General features: G+C 41.6%; 1 protein-coding gene across 2 annotated transcripts in view; it reads right to left on the bottom strand.

Annotated features, from left to right (window-relative positions):
• Nucleotides 1–4,007: 4,007 nt before the first annotated feature.
• CFAP69 (cilia and flagella associated protein 69) overlaps nt 4,008–13,727 on the bottom strand; it is a 45,211-nt gene continuing 35,491 nt past the window's right edge. For both annotated transcript variants that reach the window (XM_004582511.4, XM_058678061.1), the window contains 8 exons: nt 13,561–13,642; nt 11,361–11,553; nt 9,596–9,733; nt 8,956–9,032; nt 7,649–7,846; nt 5,826–5,912; nt 4,730–4,834; nt 4,008–4,223 (listed from right to left, as the gene is read on the bottom strand). In XM_004582511.4, the coding sequence (XP_004582568.2) occupies nt 4,053–4,223; nt 4,730–4,834; nt 5,826–5,912; nt 7,649–7,846; nt 8,956–9,032; nt 9,596–9,733; nt 11,361–11,553; nt 13,561–13,642 (1,051 nt within the window). In that variant the 3' untranslated portion in view covers nt 4,008–4,052. The remainder of the gene's footprint in view (nt 4,224–4,729; nt 4,835–5,825; nt 5,913–7,648; nt 7,847–8,955; nt 9,033–9,595; nt 9,734–11,360; nt 11,554–13,560; nt 13,643–13,727) is intronic.

Below are 13,727 nucleotides of genomic sequence, written 5' to 3'. Positions count from 1 at the left end.
AGTGAAGAATTTTTCAAAATATTTGTATGTAGGCTTTTGAATTTTTTTTTTGATAGAGTTGAAAAAAGGTAGAATCTTAAGTCATATTGGACTCTATAGGACTCTAATCTATAGGACTGAGTTTTAAAAAACATTAAGTTTTATATTTAAGTGGAAAAATACAGAAGATACCTCAAGTAAGATATTATTAATCGAAAACAGTATTTATGAGGTCAGCTATTTCCTTCAGTATTTATCAAGATATTGTTTCTGAATATTATTGGTGAATGATCTTTACCACTGGTGAATTTTTACTGAAGTATAATTGCTTTACTGTTATGATTCTATATTTTAGCATATTTATTATTTTTATTTAGTTTATAAAATGTCTTTTTTTAAAGAAAAAAAACACCACCTACAGTGAAGACGTGATGCATTTTTTAAATGCAGTGCTCAATGGAACAAAGTTGTTTTGTGCTATTTTTATGAGGTAGCTTATCCCTTAATATTGATTTTTCTAATATTAGATCTTGATGTAGTATGTCTTGATGTGTGGACACTGAAATGGGCATTTCATCACCAAATCATCTGTATATTAAAATATTTTTATGCATTTAGAACTAGAAACTTGTTCTCATTTTATTGTCTTAATTTTGAAAATAAAACAGCAAAGGCATCGATTTAGTAAAGTATAATCTGATATAATTTTTTATATTTAAGTGTTAGTTTCTTTTTTCTTAATAGTACCTGTGTATGTTACATCTTATTCCAGAAAAGGATGGGAAGCTTTGGAGAAACACACCAGGCAATAAGATGACAAATCAATGAGGCGCTGGAATGATGCAGTGAGGACAGGAAGCTGATACCATGGAGTGTGGCTTACATAAATACTCGTGAATACATAGCTTAAAAGCCTAAGCCCTGGCAAAGGGCACCCGGATGTGGTGTGAGTTTCCCAGAAGTGAAGAGGGTCTCATGCTAGCCTCACAAACTTCAGGGTCAGGAGAAGCCTACCCTCTCTGAGGACTCAGAGTCAATGGGCACCTGCCTCACAGGTCTTCCTAACAGCTACCAGGGCACACGTGTATCACTACAATGACAGATTTCCCCTCTATGCAAGCAGATGCTGGTAGACCCAAACTCAAATATAGTCCATTTTTCAAAGCAGCAACAACACTACTACACATATACGTTTCTGTCTGATGGTTTGACTGGCCTGAAGCGAGAACTCTGGAATAGAGGAGGGGGCATTCTTTCATTTAGGACCACTTGCAAATTCTGGTGAAGCTCTACCAGGGGTTTCAAGATAACTAAGGCGGGTACATAAACTCCAGGTTAAGAACCCGAATGGACTTGCTTGGCTCTCAGGTATACAAATACTCTTTTATATAAGCAACCTTTGCATAATTAGGTAGTAAGTAACAGAAGGCTGTAGGCCTAACACATTCCTAGACTGCAGATATTTTATCTTGCCAATTGATGGGACAGCCCCAAAGAAAATCAGCTGGCTGGAAGGGTAAGACCAGTGAGCTCATAACAATGACCAGGCATGTATCTGCAACACCAGGAGGATGTCTAAAACCCGTCTCACAGGTGGCCTGAAGATGAGGCCGCAGGAATAGTGTTAAGGAGCCACTATCACACTTGGCTAATAACCACTTATGTACGGAGCTATTGACTGCAGTCATGAATGAGATGTGTCTCTTCCTTCCCTTGAGGGAGCTTAAAGTCTGGGGAAGGAGTTAATAGTCCACGAATGGGACAAAGATTCATTCTTGTTGGCCATGAACACTTCACACAGAAGTTGGGTTTATCTGAGGTATGCCTGAGTGCACCTGGTCCCTTTGTGTGGCCGCCCAGCATGGCATGCCCCTTACACACGTCCATTCTTGTGTCTCAGTACCTCTCCTTTACAGGAAAATTTTACATGTAATCTTGGACCTCCTGTGAAGGAAAGAAACAGATGATGTTTTCTGATGCTACTCAGATGGTAACAAAGGGAGGGATTCAAAAGAGAACAAAGCTCAGTGAAAAGCGGATGGACATTAAGCATTCTTTGAGCCACAAGAGAACTGAGGCAGGGTAAGACACCATGCAAAGGTCAACTGGCAACTCATTGCTTTGTAAACATTTTTACCTTTGAGAGGTGGGGGTGAGAGAGAGAGAAAGAGGGGTGAGAAAGTGAGATGAATGAATCAGAGAGACAGTGAGGACTCTCATTTGCTGCTTCAGTCCCTACATGTCTGCAATGGCTGGGGCTGGGCCAGGTGGAAGCTGGGAGCCAGAACTTCAAATCTAAGTCTCTCACATGGATGGTAGAGATTCAGTTGCTTTATCCATCACTACTGTCTTCTGAGTCTATATTAGCAGTAGTTTGAATCAGGAGCCCGAGATAGGAATGGAACCTCGGGCATACCCATGTAGGAGTATGGGCATCATTAGCTGCTGGGCAGTTACATACAGAGAGGAACAGACAGAGGTCTTCCATCCACTGGTTCGCTTCCCAAATAGCCACAGTAGCCGGAGCTGAGCCAGGCCAAAGCCAGGAGTCAGGAGCCTCTTCCAGGTCTCCTTACGGGTACAGGACTCAAGCACTTGATTCATCCTCTGCTGCTTCCCTAGGCACATTAGCAGAGAGCTAGATTGGAAGAGCCGGGATACAACCTGATGCCCATATGGCATGACAGCTTTATCTAGTATGCTTTATATTGAAGATACTAGTCCTAGCAGATAGGGTAGCAGAAAATTTCTAGAGGAATATAGCTGGGGGAGGTGGAAAAGGGGATAGGAGAAGGAGGAGCCATTTTCACCTGATTACAAAAGTAGAATATATACATCTCTTTCCAACCCTGCATTCAATGGCATCATGTTTATAGCTTGAGATTGGAAGCTGAGTATTTACACCATGCCAATCGGAAAATGCTGTGAATATAAATGTGATTCCTCATTCTATCCATCTGCTTTGAACAGGTCAGGCCTGCCTCTGGCCTCAGCAGTAGGCAGTACTCAGAGTTGACCAAAGGTATGGTGAGTGGCTCAAGAATGGGCATGCAGCCAATCAGGAATCCCAAGACGCAATTGCTGGAACTGTTGACAGAAGGCATGTGTGTTTTTCTGCTGGACATGAACCCAAGAGACTGCAAACTTGGATCTGTGCAGCAAGCTCCTATGCAGTTTTAATCTCTGGATCCAGAAATGCCTGATAGCTCAAATCAGTGCTAGGTTTGATAGGTACAGAGCTTGCAAAACTTTGTTGTTGTTGTTGGCTTAAACTTGTTGAAGTAGTTCATCTGCTGCCTGTCAACTCACATAAACAGAGAGAGATATCCAAAGAATAGTGATATTTATTTGAGTATAACAGAACTCCGTGATTGAAACATGCATGCCATAGCAAACTGCGGGCGTATCAAGAAAGGTGAAGCTAAGGTAAGCTTTTAAAGGCGAGTGGGAGAAATCTATATAAACCAACAGGACATAAAGTTCACTGACCTTGGAGACCCACATCAGCAGCTGGATCAGCTCTCTGCTGGAGGATCCCTGGTTGAACCAAGGCTCTTTCCAAGGAGTTTTGTCTGAGCTGTTTCAATCTTGAAACGATGTTCAAGATAAACTGTCAGAGAAACCTGCGCATATGTGTAGCAGACGCATGCCACACATGAGGTGTGTGAGACAACAAAGAATTGCTTTAGGGCTTTCCAAACGCCACTGGAGACCTACTTAGGGCAAGCATCAGCCACCCTCCTCCCTTGCTTCCTGGCTTCCAGCTGTCTGAATCTGACGAGAATAATTTCATCTTGGTACCATGGAACTCCGGCAAATTCAAAAGTCCAGTCTAACTGACAGACCCCTCTCTACAATTTCAGCTAAGAAAATCAACAGTTTTTCCAAAGAGACTGATGATAATATTGCATATTGATGTTTTCAACAAAAATAAATTATTTCTTACTTTGGTGTCTTAAATAGTATTTTTACTAAAACCATTATTCTAAAGTATTTGCTGTACATTTGTATATAAAGACATGCTTAACTAAAAATCAGAAGCAGAATTTATTCTCCTGAGTCTCTCGAGACCATCAGGTAGGAATACCCTTCTTGGGCTCCTCTGCAGTTTTAGTAGCTTTCACCCTCCGCAGGGCTCCTCCACGGATGGGCAGCTTCTTCAGAGCAATGTCTGTGTCAGCCAGGGGTCCTCCCAGGAGCCGGACAGGGGTGCTCTCCACCGCGACCACTCGACCGGATGGCACCTTTATAAAGATATTGATAAAGGTTTTCATTATGGGAAATACCTATGCACCCTCCAGTTGACTTAAAGACATGAAGTGCGCATCTACAAATAACTGGGAGTTGAAGGGCACATTGGGAAGGCCAGGGACCCTGGCTCTGGATTTTAGTTCTACTGCTCACAGCTTTTGTAACTGGGGACAAATTACATTCAGCAGAGGATGCCATGCCCGTGGGCCTATTGTCTAAGCTCAATTTGCCAGGCAAAGACGAATTATATATTTTCTGTCAGAAATGGAAAGTTGTAAGAGCTTCTCTCAGGACTCTGGGAGACCTGTGTTTGCATTAGCATTGGGTCGGGGTAGGAGTACCTCGGAGACAGGCAAGCGATGATGACTGGAAATTTGAGTAGCAAAAAAAAAAAAAAAAAAAAAAGATGAAAACCCCACAGAAGTAACATTTTGGGGACTTAAACTCAATGACAATTAAGAAAGAGTTAAGGAATTTAAAAAAATGATAATAATCTTACCGTTGTGTTAAGGCCTTTAATGTCTGTCTGATGAAATATTGCATTTTGTGGTCGTATACTATGTCTAGAAGATTCTATAGCTTTTTCCTGAAGCTTTTTTGCTTTCTGAATATTTTTAAATTAGCAAGAAAACAAAATTAGCATTAATTATGGTTCTTATAATAAAGACAGAAAGAACATTTAACTGTGCTAGACTTTATGCTTTGCATTTTCTTGCATTTGCAAAGTTAGGTTTAAAAGACAATTTAGTTAAGTAAATTAGTAAGTTAAATCCTTTGTGCATTGAAGAAGACACTAGTCATCTAAAAATATCCTGGAGATTTCAAGAGGTGCTGGACATATTAGGACCATGGAAGAAAGCAGACTTCGAAGAGATCACATTCAACTTTTAGCATATAAGTTAATAAGCTACTCAATTTCTAGCAGGTGATGCATATTTCAAAGCATGCTGCATCTATTAAATACTAATTCAGTACAGTTAAATGTTTCAAACATTTACAATACCAGATATCATTTGTTGCAGTTGATTTAATATTTGAGACACAGACAGGTAAAATATTAAGTAACATGATCCTTAGGGGGAGGCTGGCTTCCATCAATTGTTCCTTTAAGCCTCAGGCTGCTTTGAAGATAATTGTGCAAGTATGTTTGGGAAGAACTTTTACTGAAAGGGCCCTCACTGGCTACCTTCAGTGAGCTTATCAGCTTTGCTCTTCCTATCTTCATATGGTCCCAAGACTTTCAGGGAGCAAATGAGTGAAAATTCTGTATCTAGAGGAAGAATTGTAACATTAGGAAAACCTGCACCCAAAGTTATTAATGGAGAAGGTGGGAAAAAAAAAAAGTAATGGAAGCTTGGAAGTTCATGCTGCTTCTACAGATTCCAAGTGAACAACTAGGTTTTAGGAACTTTTTAGAACAGTTTCCAGCTTCTAGTAAAAGCAGTTTACCAAAGGTTCTTCCAGATATTTCTTTCAAATTTTCCTTTAAATGCTAATATCATGTTGCCTTCAGTGATTACAGAGAAACACTCCCAGAGTCCCTCTGCAACAGTTGGCTACTTGTTGTGGATACAGTAAGATTATACAAATCCTACCTTTAGCGTTTTTACATTTGATGTTCTAGCCAAGAAACTTTCCCATGATTTATTAGCCAATTCTCTTTGTTTGTGTGTAGCTTGGATCTGAAATGATAAACGTAATGAAGATTTTCAGCATCTATGAAAGAACACAGAAGGCTTGAAGTCCCTCATTTGGAAGAAAATGCCCCCTTTCTCAAGGTTAAGGTTGACTGGCAAAAGTGTGGACACAATCCTAGAACTTGACAAGTAAAAACGCAGAAGTTCTAACATGGAACCAAAACCCTTTGCTGCTCTTTATATGGCAAGGGCTGGGCCTGTTTCCCATCACACGTGAGCATAATCGCTGCTTTCAGGGCCACAGTAGTTCCCACCAACACTGCTTTGTATCAGCACCACTCGTGAGGACAGACAGATTACAATCCAGCAAAAGCGATATGAACGACTTAACATTCAGAGGGGAAAAAAGAGATTCCTGTTTGACTACTGAAAATGGCAAAACTATTTCTAATTTGTGATTGCAGCCAGACAAGTGACTTCACGATGACTCCGAGTTGGTTGTGGGGAGGCAGTCTACGCACGGGGAGGCAGTCTACGCCCGCTTCTTAAAAATGTGACTACAAAAATCAAGCAGTAATGCTACAGTCCTAACTCTAGGTGGCTCCATTTTCTTAACATTCTGCTTAACAAAAAGTGACTCTAAGTGACTAACCAGGCTTAAGTTTAGCAGGTAAACAATGCACGTTTGAGAACTCCACAGCGCGTGGTGGGTAAAAGCACTGCCTGTGAGGCCAGCACCCCATTTGGGAGCCAGTTCATACCCGGCTGTTCCACGTCCCATCCACGCCCTGGGTAAAGGCCTTAGAAAAGCAGCGAAGATGGCCAGACCTTTGGGCCTCTGCGACCCCACCCACAGGGAGACCGGACAGGAGCTCCTGGCTCCAGGCTCTGGCCTGGCCCAGCGCGTGGCCCCCTGGATCAAAGTGTGCTAACTCTCTCCCGCCCATTCTTTAACTCTGAATTTCAAATAAACAAATATATCTTAAAAAAAATGGCAGGGACTGACCTCAAAAAGTTGGCTGAAATTATGGGATCTCAGATAGGAAGAATATTTAAACAGCCAAAGCCCAGGTCAAGCAGTTACCATCTGGCTGAGTACCGGAACTGGCTCCCCTCTGCCTCACCCCCTTCTCTCCTTTAGACAGTCCCCAGGCTAACCTGAGTCTGAGATGCTCTTTGTGATGCAAAGTCCATCACCTCTTCAAGTCTGCACTTCTGCGAGGAGCCCCACTTCCCCAGCGAGCACACTGGCTTCTCAGCTCCTAGGTTTTAAGTAGCAAGTAGCAAGAGCTGTACTTTTGATTAACAGTGGCATTGGCCTCGCCTTGCACATGCCAGGATCCCATATGGGAGCCAGTTATAATCCCAGTGGCCCCACTTCCCATCCAGCTCCCTGCTTGTGGCCTGGGAAAGTAGTGGAGTGTGTGGGAGACCTGGAAGAGCTCCTGGCTCCCAGCTTTGGATCAGCCCAGCACCAGTCATTGCGGTCACTTGGGGAGTGACTCATCTGTCGGAAGATCTTCCTCTCTGTCTCTCCTCCTCTCTGTATATCCACCTTTCCAATAAAAATAAATAAATGTTTAAAAAAGAAAAAACAGTGGCATTAAGCAGTGGGGAGTACAAGTAATTGAATCTCAAGCTCAACTCCATGGTTTCTTCCAAAACTGTACAGAGATAATGAAAAAAAAAATAACGCATGGTTCAAACATTCAGGAGTAAAATAAATATACTCGATGGATAAGTTCATCTTCATCCACAGACTCCTGGCAGCTGTGTCTTACTTTGGCATAAGCCTTTTGTTCATTTTGTACATCTTGGCGTGCTTGGCTTTCAATCATTTCACTTTGTAGAGAAACAACCATCTTTCCAATGTTTTCTGATCCCGTTGTAATAGCCTCCAAACTTTTTTTATCTGTAGTAACTGGCCTTAACTGTTCCAGTTTTATTTCTTCATATATTTCATTCCATATTTCTCCAATCTGTTGTAACAAAGTGTTAATGAAACTAAATTATCAAGGAATAATAATTGTAGGTAATTTTTAAACGATTCCTGTCCATGCTTATGTTTTTCCTGTCTTGCTTCTTGGAAATGAGCTAAGTGCATTGGGAATGATTTAGGGTCCCAGTTCAGTATCTCAGATATTTGATAAAGTATTTGGTGGATGATGCTCCACTCTTGATGACTGGTCCACTGCCCTTTTAGAGCCACTCTGCTCTCACACCTGCGGAAACTGATCTATTCTCACCTTTCCGCACAACTACAGCTTTTCTCCCTAATGACCCAGTGGTAATGAGGCCAGCTCAGGCTGACTGTGGGAAAATGTGCTCAGACAGTACAACCTGGCCACCCTAAGAAATGGGATCTTGGCCCTCACTGTCTAGTTGAGGAAAAGTCTAACTAGGTCTGAGGCCTTCATGTCTAAGATTACACCATGCCCCTCTACTCCGGGTGACTTACACTCTGGTTAGAAATGAACATACCTGCGAATATTTCGCATCAGAGAAAAATTTATTTATCCAAAGTAGGCACAAGACTTAGCTTTGTTTTCATTTGAAAATTGCAGTTTATTCAATTACATTCAAATATATAGTACCAACATTAATACAAGAAAAATGCTTTCCTAAAGACTTTTCTGAAATTTCCTAAGTATTTATTTACTGGTGAAAATGTAACTAATGAGGTAAAGCAACCTAGTATTCCTTCGGTAGGATCTGATGATGGCATAAAGTAATAACACTGGTTTAACAAGTATTAATACTTTATTTTAATAAGTAACAGCTTATTGAATTCTATCTCATAATACTCTTTGAGAAGACTAAATTCTATTTCTTCAAGGTTTTCAGTGTCCTGAGCATCTCTACGTCGGTAACATTCATTTTCAAACTAGTAACAAGCCAAATGAACTCTTACTCCATGCACGATGCCCAATTAGTTGACAGCACGTTCCTTTAACAGCACTAGATGCAAAATGGAAATAAAATCTATACAATATATGGATGACTGCTCATGCTTACAAATAGATCACTTATTTCTCAATTGATAATTTGTCAGAACAGCTTTTTAAAAGGCTGATTAGAAGGTACTTACTTTAAAATCAAGATATCTATGGATGATGCAAAGGGTGACAAAATCTTCAGCAGACAGGCCTGGTAAATTCTCAAAATCTAAACAAAGGTTACACAGAGAATTTACTTAATAGAGCAAGTGATTCCAAGAGACTCATGCTTATCATAAAAACAAATGCAGTTACATTTGGTTTCATCTTAATTTCGAAGCTGCTTCTGTGAGGGCGCTGGCTTACTCCTACCCTGAAACCTCTGACAGGCCACTTATCCGCTCCGGCTCATCCCTCTTGTGTGTCTGCTTTCAGAAGATCCAAGCGTTTGAGGACTTCTTTCCTAGCAGGAAGCCAGGACCTCCAAAGCAAAACCACCCAGACGACTCTGCTGGTGTGAGTAGAACCACCTAAACTAACTGCCTCAAACCCTAGCTGCTTCTTGGAAATCATGAGGAACTTTGGAAAACACCGATACCTGGGGCCCCGCTCCCACAGATTCTGACAGTTCGTCAGGGATGCATCCTGGCAGTGGAATATCAGTGGGACACGTGACCACCTGTACAGCGAGACCGTTCTTGATCATATTTGAAACATGGGCTCCCACAGAGAATCAGCGTGAGTGCCCGGCACAGGCGTGCACGCCTGAGAAGCTGAGCAGCAGCTTCTTACCTAGCTTGCCCAGCACAGCATAGATCTTTGCTCGGATGTTCTCAGCAACATCCATTACCGCAACGGAAGGGCAGTTGGCAGGCAGCGGCGTCACTTTCTGTTCTTCTTGCAAGCTAGTAAAAAGAGGTTTCCTTGTATCTGATCATTGGATAACATGAAAATATAAAAGGGGGCAGATGAGAAAAAAACATGTGACAAAGGCCTTCATTTTAGATTTTAGTTTATACAATGTAAAATCCATAAAAATATTTACTAATAAATTCCTTACTATTTACTATAAAATATTAACAGTATAAATGTCTTTTATATGGTTACTGTTTTTTGAAAGCATAAAGATTCAGTGTAGAAGGTGACAAAGTATTTCTATTATTTATGTGAAGTAGGAAAAATCTTATAAAAAAAACTTTTAAAAGTGAAATTTTTATGCAAATCATGAGACTTTTTTCATATCTGTAGGGTTGGTGCCACGGTAGAGTAGGCTAATCCTCTGCCTGCAGCACCAGCACTGACTCATGTTCTGCTACTGCACTTCCCGCCCAGATCCCTGCTTCAGCTATGGGAAAGCAGCAGAGGATGGCTCAAGCCCTTAGGCCCCTGCACCAGTGGGGAGACCCAGAGAAAGCTCCTGGCTCCTGGCCTTGGATTGGCTCAGCTTTGGCTGTTGCGGCCATTTGGGGAGGGAACTAGTTGATGGAAGATCTCTCTTGTCTCTCTGAAAATTTGTCTTTCAAATAAAAACAAATAAATCTTAAAAAAAAATTTAGATTTGGAAATTGAATAACATCAGTGTATAGATGATGACATCTATATACAACGGTATAAATATAAAAAGTATATTATAATATTATGGATCAAAACTCAGAAATAATAAGATATTAAACACAGAAATCATAAGAAGTGGAAATATTTTCATTCAAAACTGAATAATACTGACAGTCTAGATGATGCCCTAGGAAGAACCTAAAAAGGTTCAGAGTACGTATTGTAGCATTACATACTATCTAAGTGAATAATAAATACCGATACTGAAAGCTTCATTAATGTAGACTCTAGTGATAAAAATTCATGAACCTCTGATTTGTTCTCAGGGAGTCTGTTCATAATCCCCAAAATTTTACTGGTAAAGAAAACATTACTGAATCTGTTATGGAGAAGAGGGAGAGACCACAAGAGACTTCTTCAGAAGCACAGTTAACTTTTTCAGGTAAAGAACATAATCAAACACTGTTTCTTGAAAATATTCTATAAAAATAGTCACCTGCCTCTGATTTATTGGTTTTCTTCCAGTTATTCAGAATTTATGACACAAGAAATTCTTTCTGGCAAATACAATTTCAGACTAAAAAATAAAAACCTTCATACTTTCCTAATAACTTTTTTTTTAAAGATTTATTCATTTTATTACAAAGTCAGATATACAGAGAGGAGAGACAGAGAGGAAGATCTTCCATCCGATGATTCACTCCCCAAGTGAGCCGCAACAGCCCGGTGCTGCACCGATCCGAAGCCAGGAACCAGGAACCTTTTCCAGGTCTCCCACGCGGGTGCAGGGTCCCAAGGCTTTGGGCCGTCCTCTGTTGCTTTCTCAGGCCACAAGCAGGGAGTTGGATAGGAAGTGGAGCAGCTGGGACAAGAACCACTGCCTTCATGGGATGCCAACACTTGGAGGTGGTAGATTAGCCAGTTGAGCCAACTTGCCATCCCCTAAAGTTCTCTTTAAAATATGCATTTATTTGCTTTTTCTAACAATTGTAAATGCACTTACCAATAATCTTCCCATTTTTATCACGTTTTACTCCTAATTCTTTTTCTTCCTTTCTCCATAATTTAATTAAAAGACTAGCCGCTGTCTGATCTTTCTTCCCTCGCCAAGCATTGACATGAGCTGCAGTTTTGGGATTATCACAAAATTCAACCATTATTCCAAGTATTAGATTACAGAACTTTTTTTGGCTCAACTTTAACAAGGAAAAGGAAAAGAAGAAAGAAAAAGAAAAACAGTTAAAATCAATATTAAGGATGACTGCCTTAAAAAAAGGAACACTTGCATTATCAATAAGTTAATGTTTCACCATTATTAGCAAACACTACTGCATACTGAATAAATACTTTAGCAGAACTGTATTAAATAGAAGCCTCAAAAAATGAGTTCTTTTATTCCCAAGAAAAAGGCAAATGTCAAAGGTTGAAGTTCTCTGAAAAGCATCACTAAAGAATACTGGTAGGACTGATCATGTGGTACTGGTTTTCCATGGTGGCTGTTCCACTTTTTTTTCCTTAAAAGATTTATTCTATTTTTATTGGAAAGTCAGATATACAGAGAGGAGGAGAGACAGAGAGGAAGATCTTCCATCCGGTGATTCACTCCCCAAGCAGCCGCAACAACCGGAGCTGAGCTGATCCAAGGCCAGAAGCCAGGAACTTCCTCCAGGTCTCCCAGGGTCCCAAGGCCTTGGGCCATCCTTGACTGCTTTTCCAGGCCACAAGCAGGGAGCTGGATGGAAGCTGGATGGCCAGAACACAAACCAGTGCCCATATGGGATCCCAGTGCGTGAAAGGCAAGGACTTACGGCGCTAGGCTACCGCGCCGGGCCCAAGCCACTCCACTTGTGACACAGCTTCCTGCTAATGTCCTGGAAAAGCAGCATGAGATGACTCACATGCGGGAGACCTGACGGTGCTCCTGGATCCTGGCCTTGAGGCCCTTTGGGGAATGAATCAACGATTGGAAGACTTCTCTCTCCATCTCTGTAGCACCATCTTTCAAATAAATAAATAAATATTTAAGAAATACTTTATAATTTGCAATGAACTTGACTGGGTTAAAAAAAACCCATATTTAATATAATTTAACAATACTCATAATAACAGAAATTTGTGTCAGGCACTATTTTAAGCAGGGTGCTCATGTACACTTATATGCAAACGCATCCACAGTCACATCCATCGGGTCCCCCCAACGGTGCAGGGATGCAGCTGTTGCTGTGTGGCAGGTGAGGGAGGACGCAGGAGACAGGAACGTCTACTGACTGTTCCTTCAGGGAGATGAGGAGGCACAGTGCATTCTGCAGCTCTGCTAAGGCAATGGAGGCTTATGTTCTGGTAAGAAAAGGAAGGATGGTAGCAATCGCAGCCGGCGGCATTGCTGGAACTCCGTGTGAGACGCCTTCTCAAAGGCTGATTGAAAAGCTGGCACTCGTACCCTCCCTGTCACTGTGACAACGGACATCACTGAGCACTGAAGCTGGCAGGGGCTGGCCAGGCTGGGACTGACTCTGGGTCTGTCATGTAGATGCCAGATGACAGGGACCCAATTACTCAGGCTATTACCTGTTGCCTCCCAAAATGCACATCAGCAGTAAGCTTGGCTGGATGCAGAAATACCAAGACTTGAACTCAGGCACTCCAATGTGGGCGGCCCGAGCCAGGGCTTACCCACTGTTCCAAATGCCTGCTCCTTCAGGGTAATTTATTTATTTGCATAAGATGTATTTTATTCTTATTGGAAAGGCAAATCCAATTTACAGAGAGAAGGAGAGACAGAGAAAAATCTTCCATTTGCTGGTTCCCTGCCCAAACGGCTGCAATGGCCAGAGCTGAGCCCATCTAAAGCCAGGAGCCAGGAGCTTCTTCCAGGTCTCCCATGTGGGTGCGGGTGCCCAAGGCTTTGGGCCATACTCCACTGTTTTTCTTAGCCACAAACAAGGGAGCTGGTTGGGAAATGGAGCAGCCGGGACACAAACTGGTGGCCACATGGGACTGCGGTGCTTGCAAGGTGATAATTTCATCACTGAACCATCTCACTGGGCCCATCTTCAGTCTAACATGCTTGTTCACTATGGCTCTCCAAGAAAGGGCTTTGTTTAAAACAAGGCACTCAAATACAATCCAGGGGCAAACTTATCCACAGAGCAGTTTTCAATGTTACTCAGGTTATTTATTTTCTGCCTTGCAACAAAACTTACAGCCAACACATCCAGAAGGAGAAAAATGCCTTCCTTTTCGAGAAAGTAATCCTCGGAGGAGTAACATCCCAAAATACAACACCTGAAAGTTAAAGAAAATTAGTTATTTGCTGAAACATCTTGTGTTAAATTCATTTGTGGATTCTATCAAAGTAATTACAGACTAA

Source organism: Ochotona princeps, chromosome 20, assembly GCF_030435755.1.
Source record: "Ochotona princeps isolate mOchPri1 chromosome 20, mOchPri1.hap1, whole genome shotgun sequence".
NCBI lineage: Eukaryota > Metazoa > Chordata > Mammalia > Lagomorpha > Ochotonidae > Ochotona > Ochotona princeps.
The sequence above is the reverse complement of the archived record's forward strand: the minus strand, read 5'-3'. Positions and strand labels throughout refer to the sequence as shown.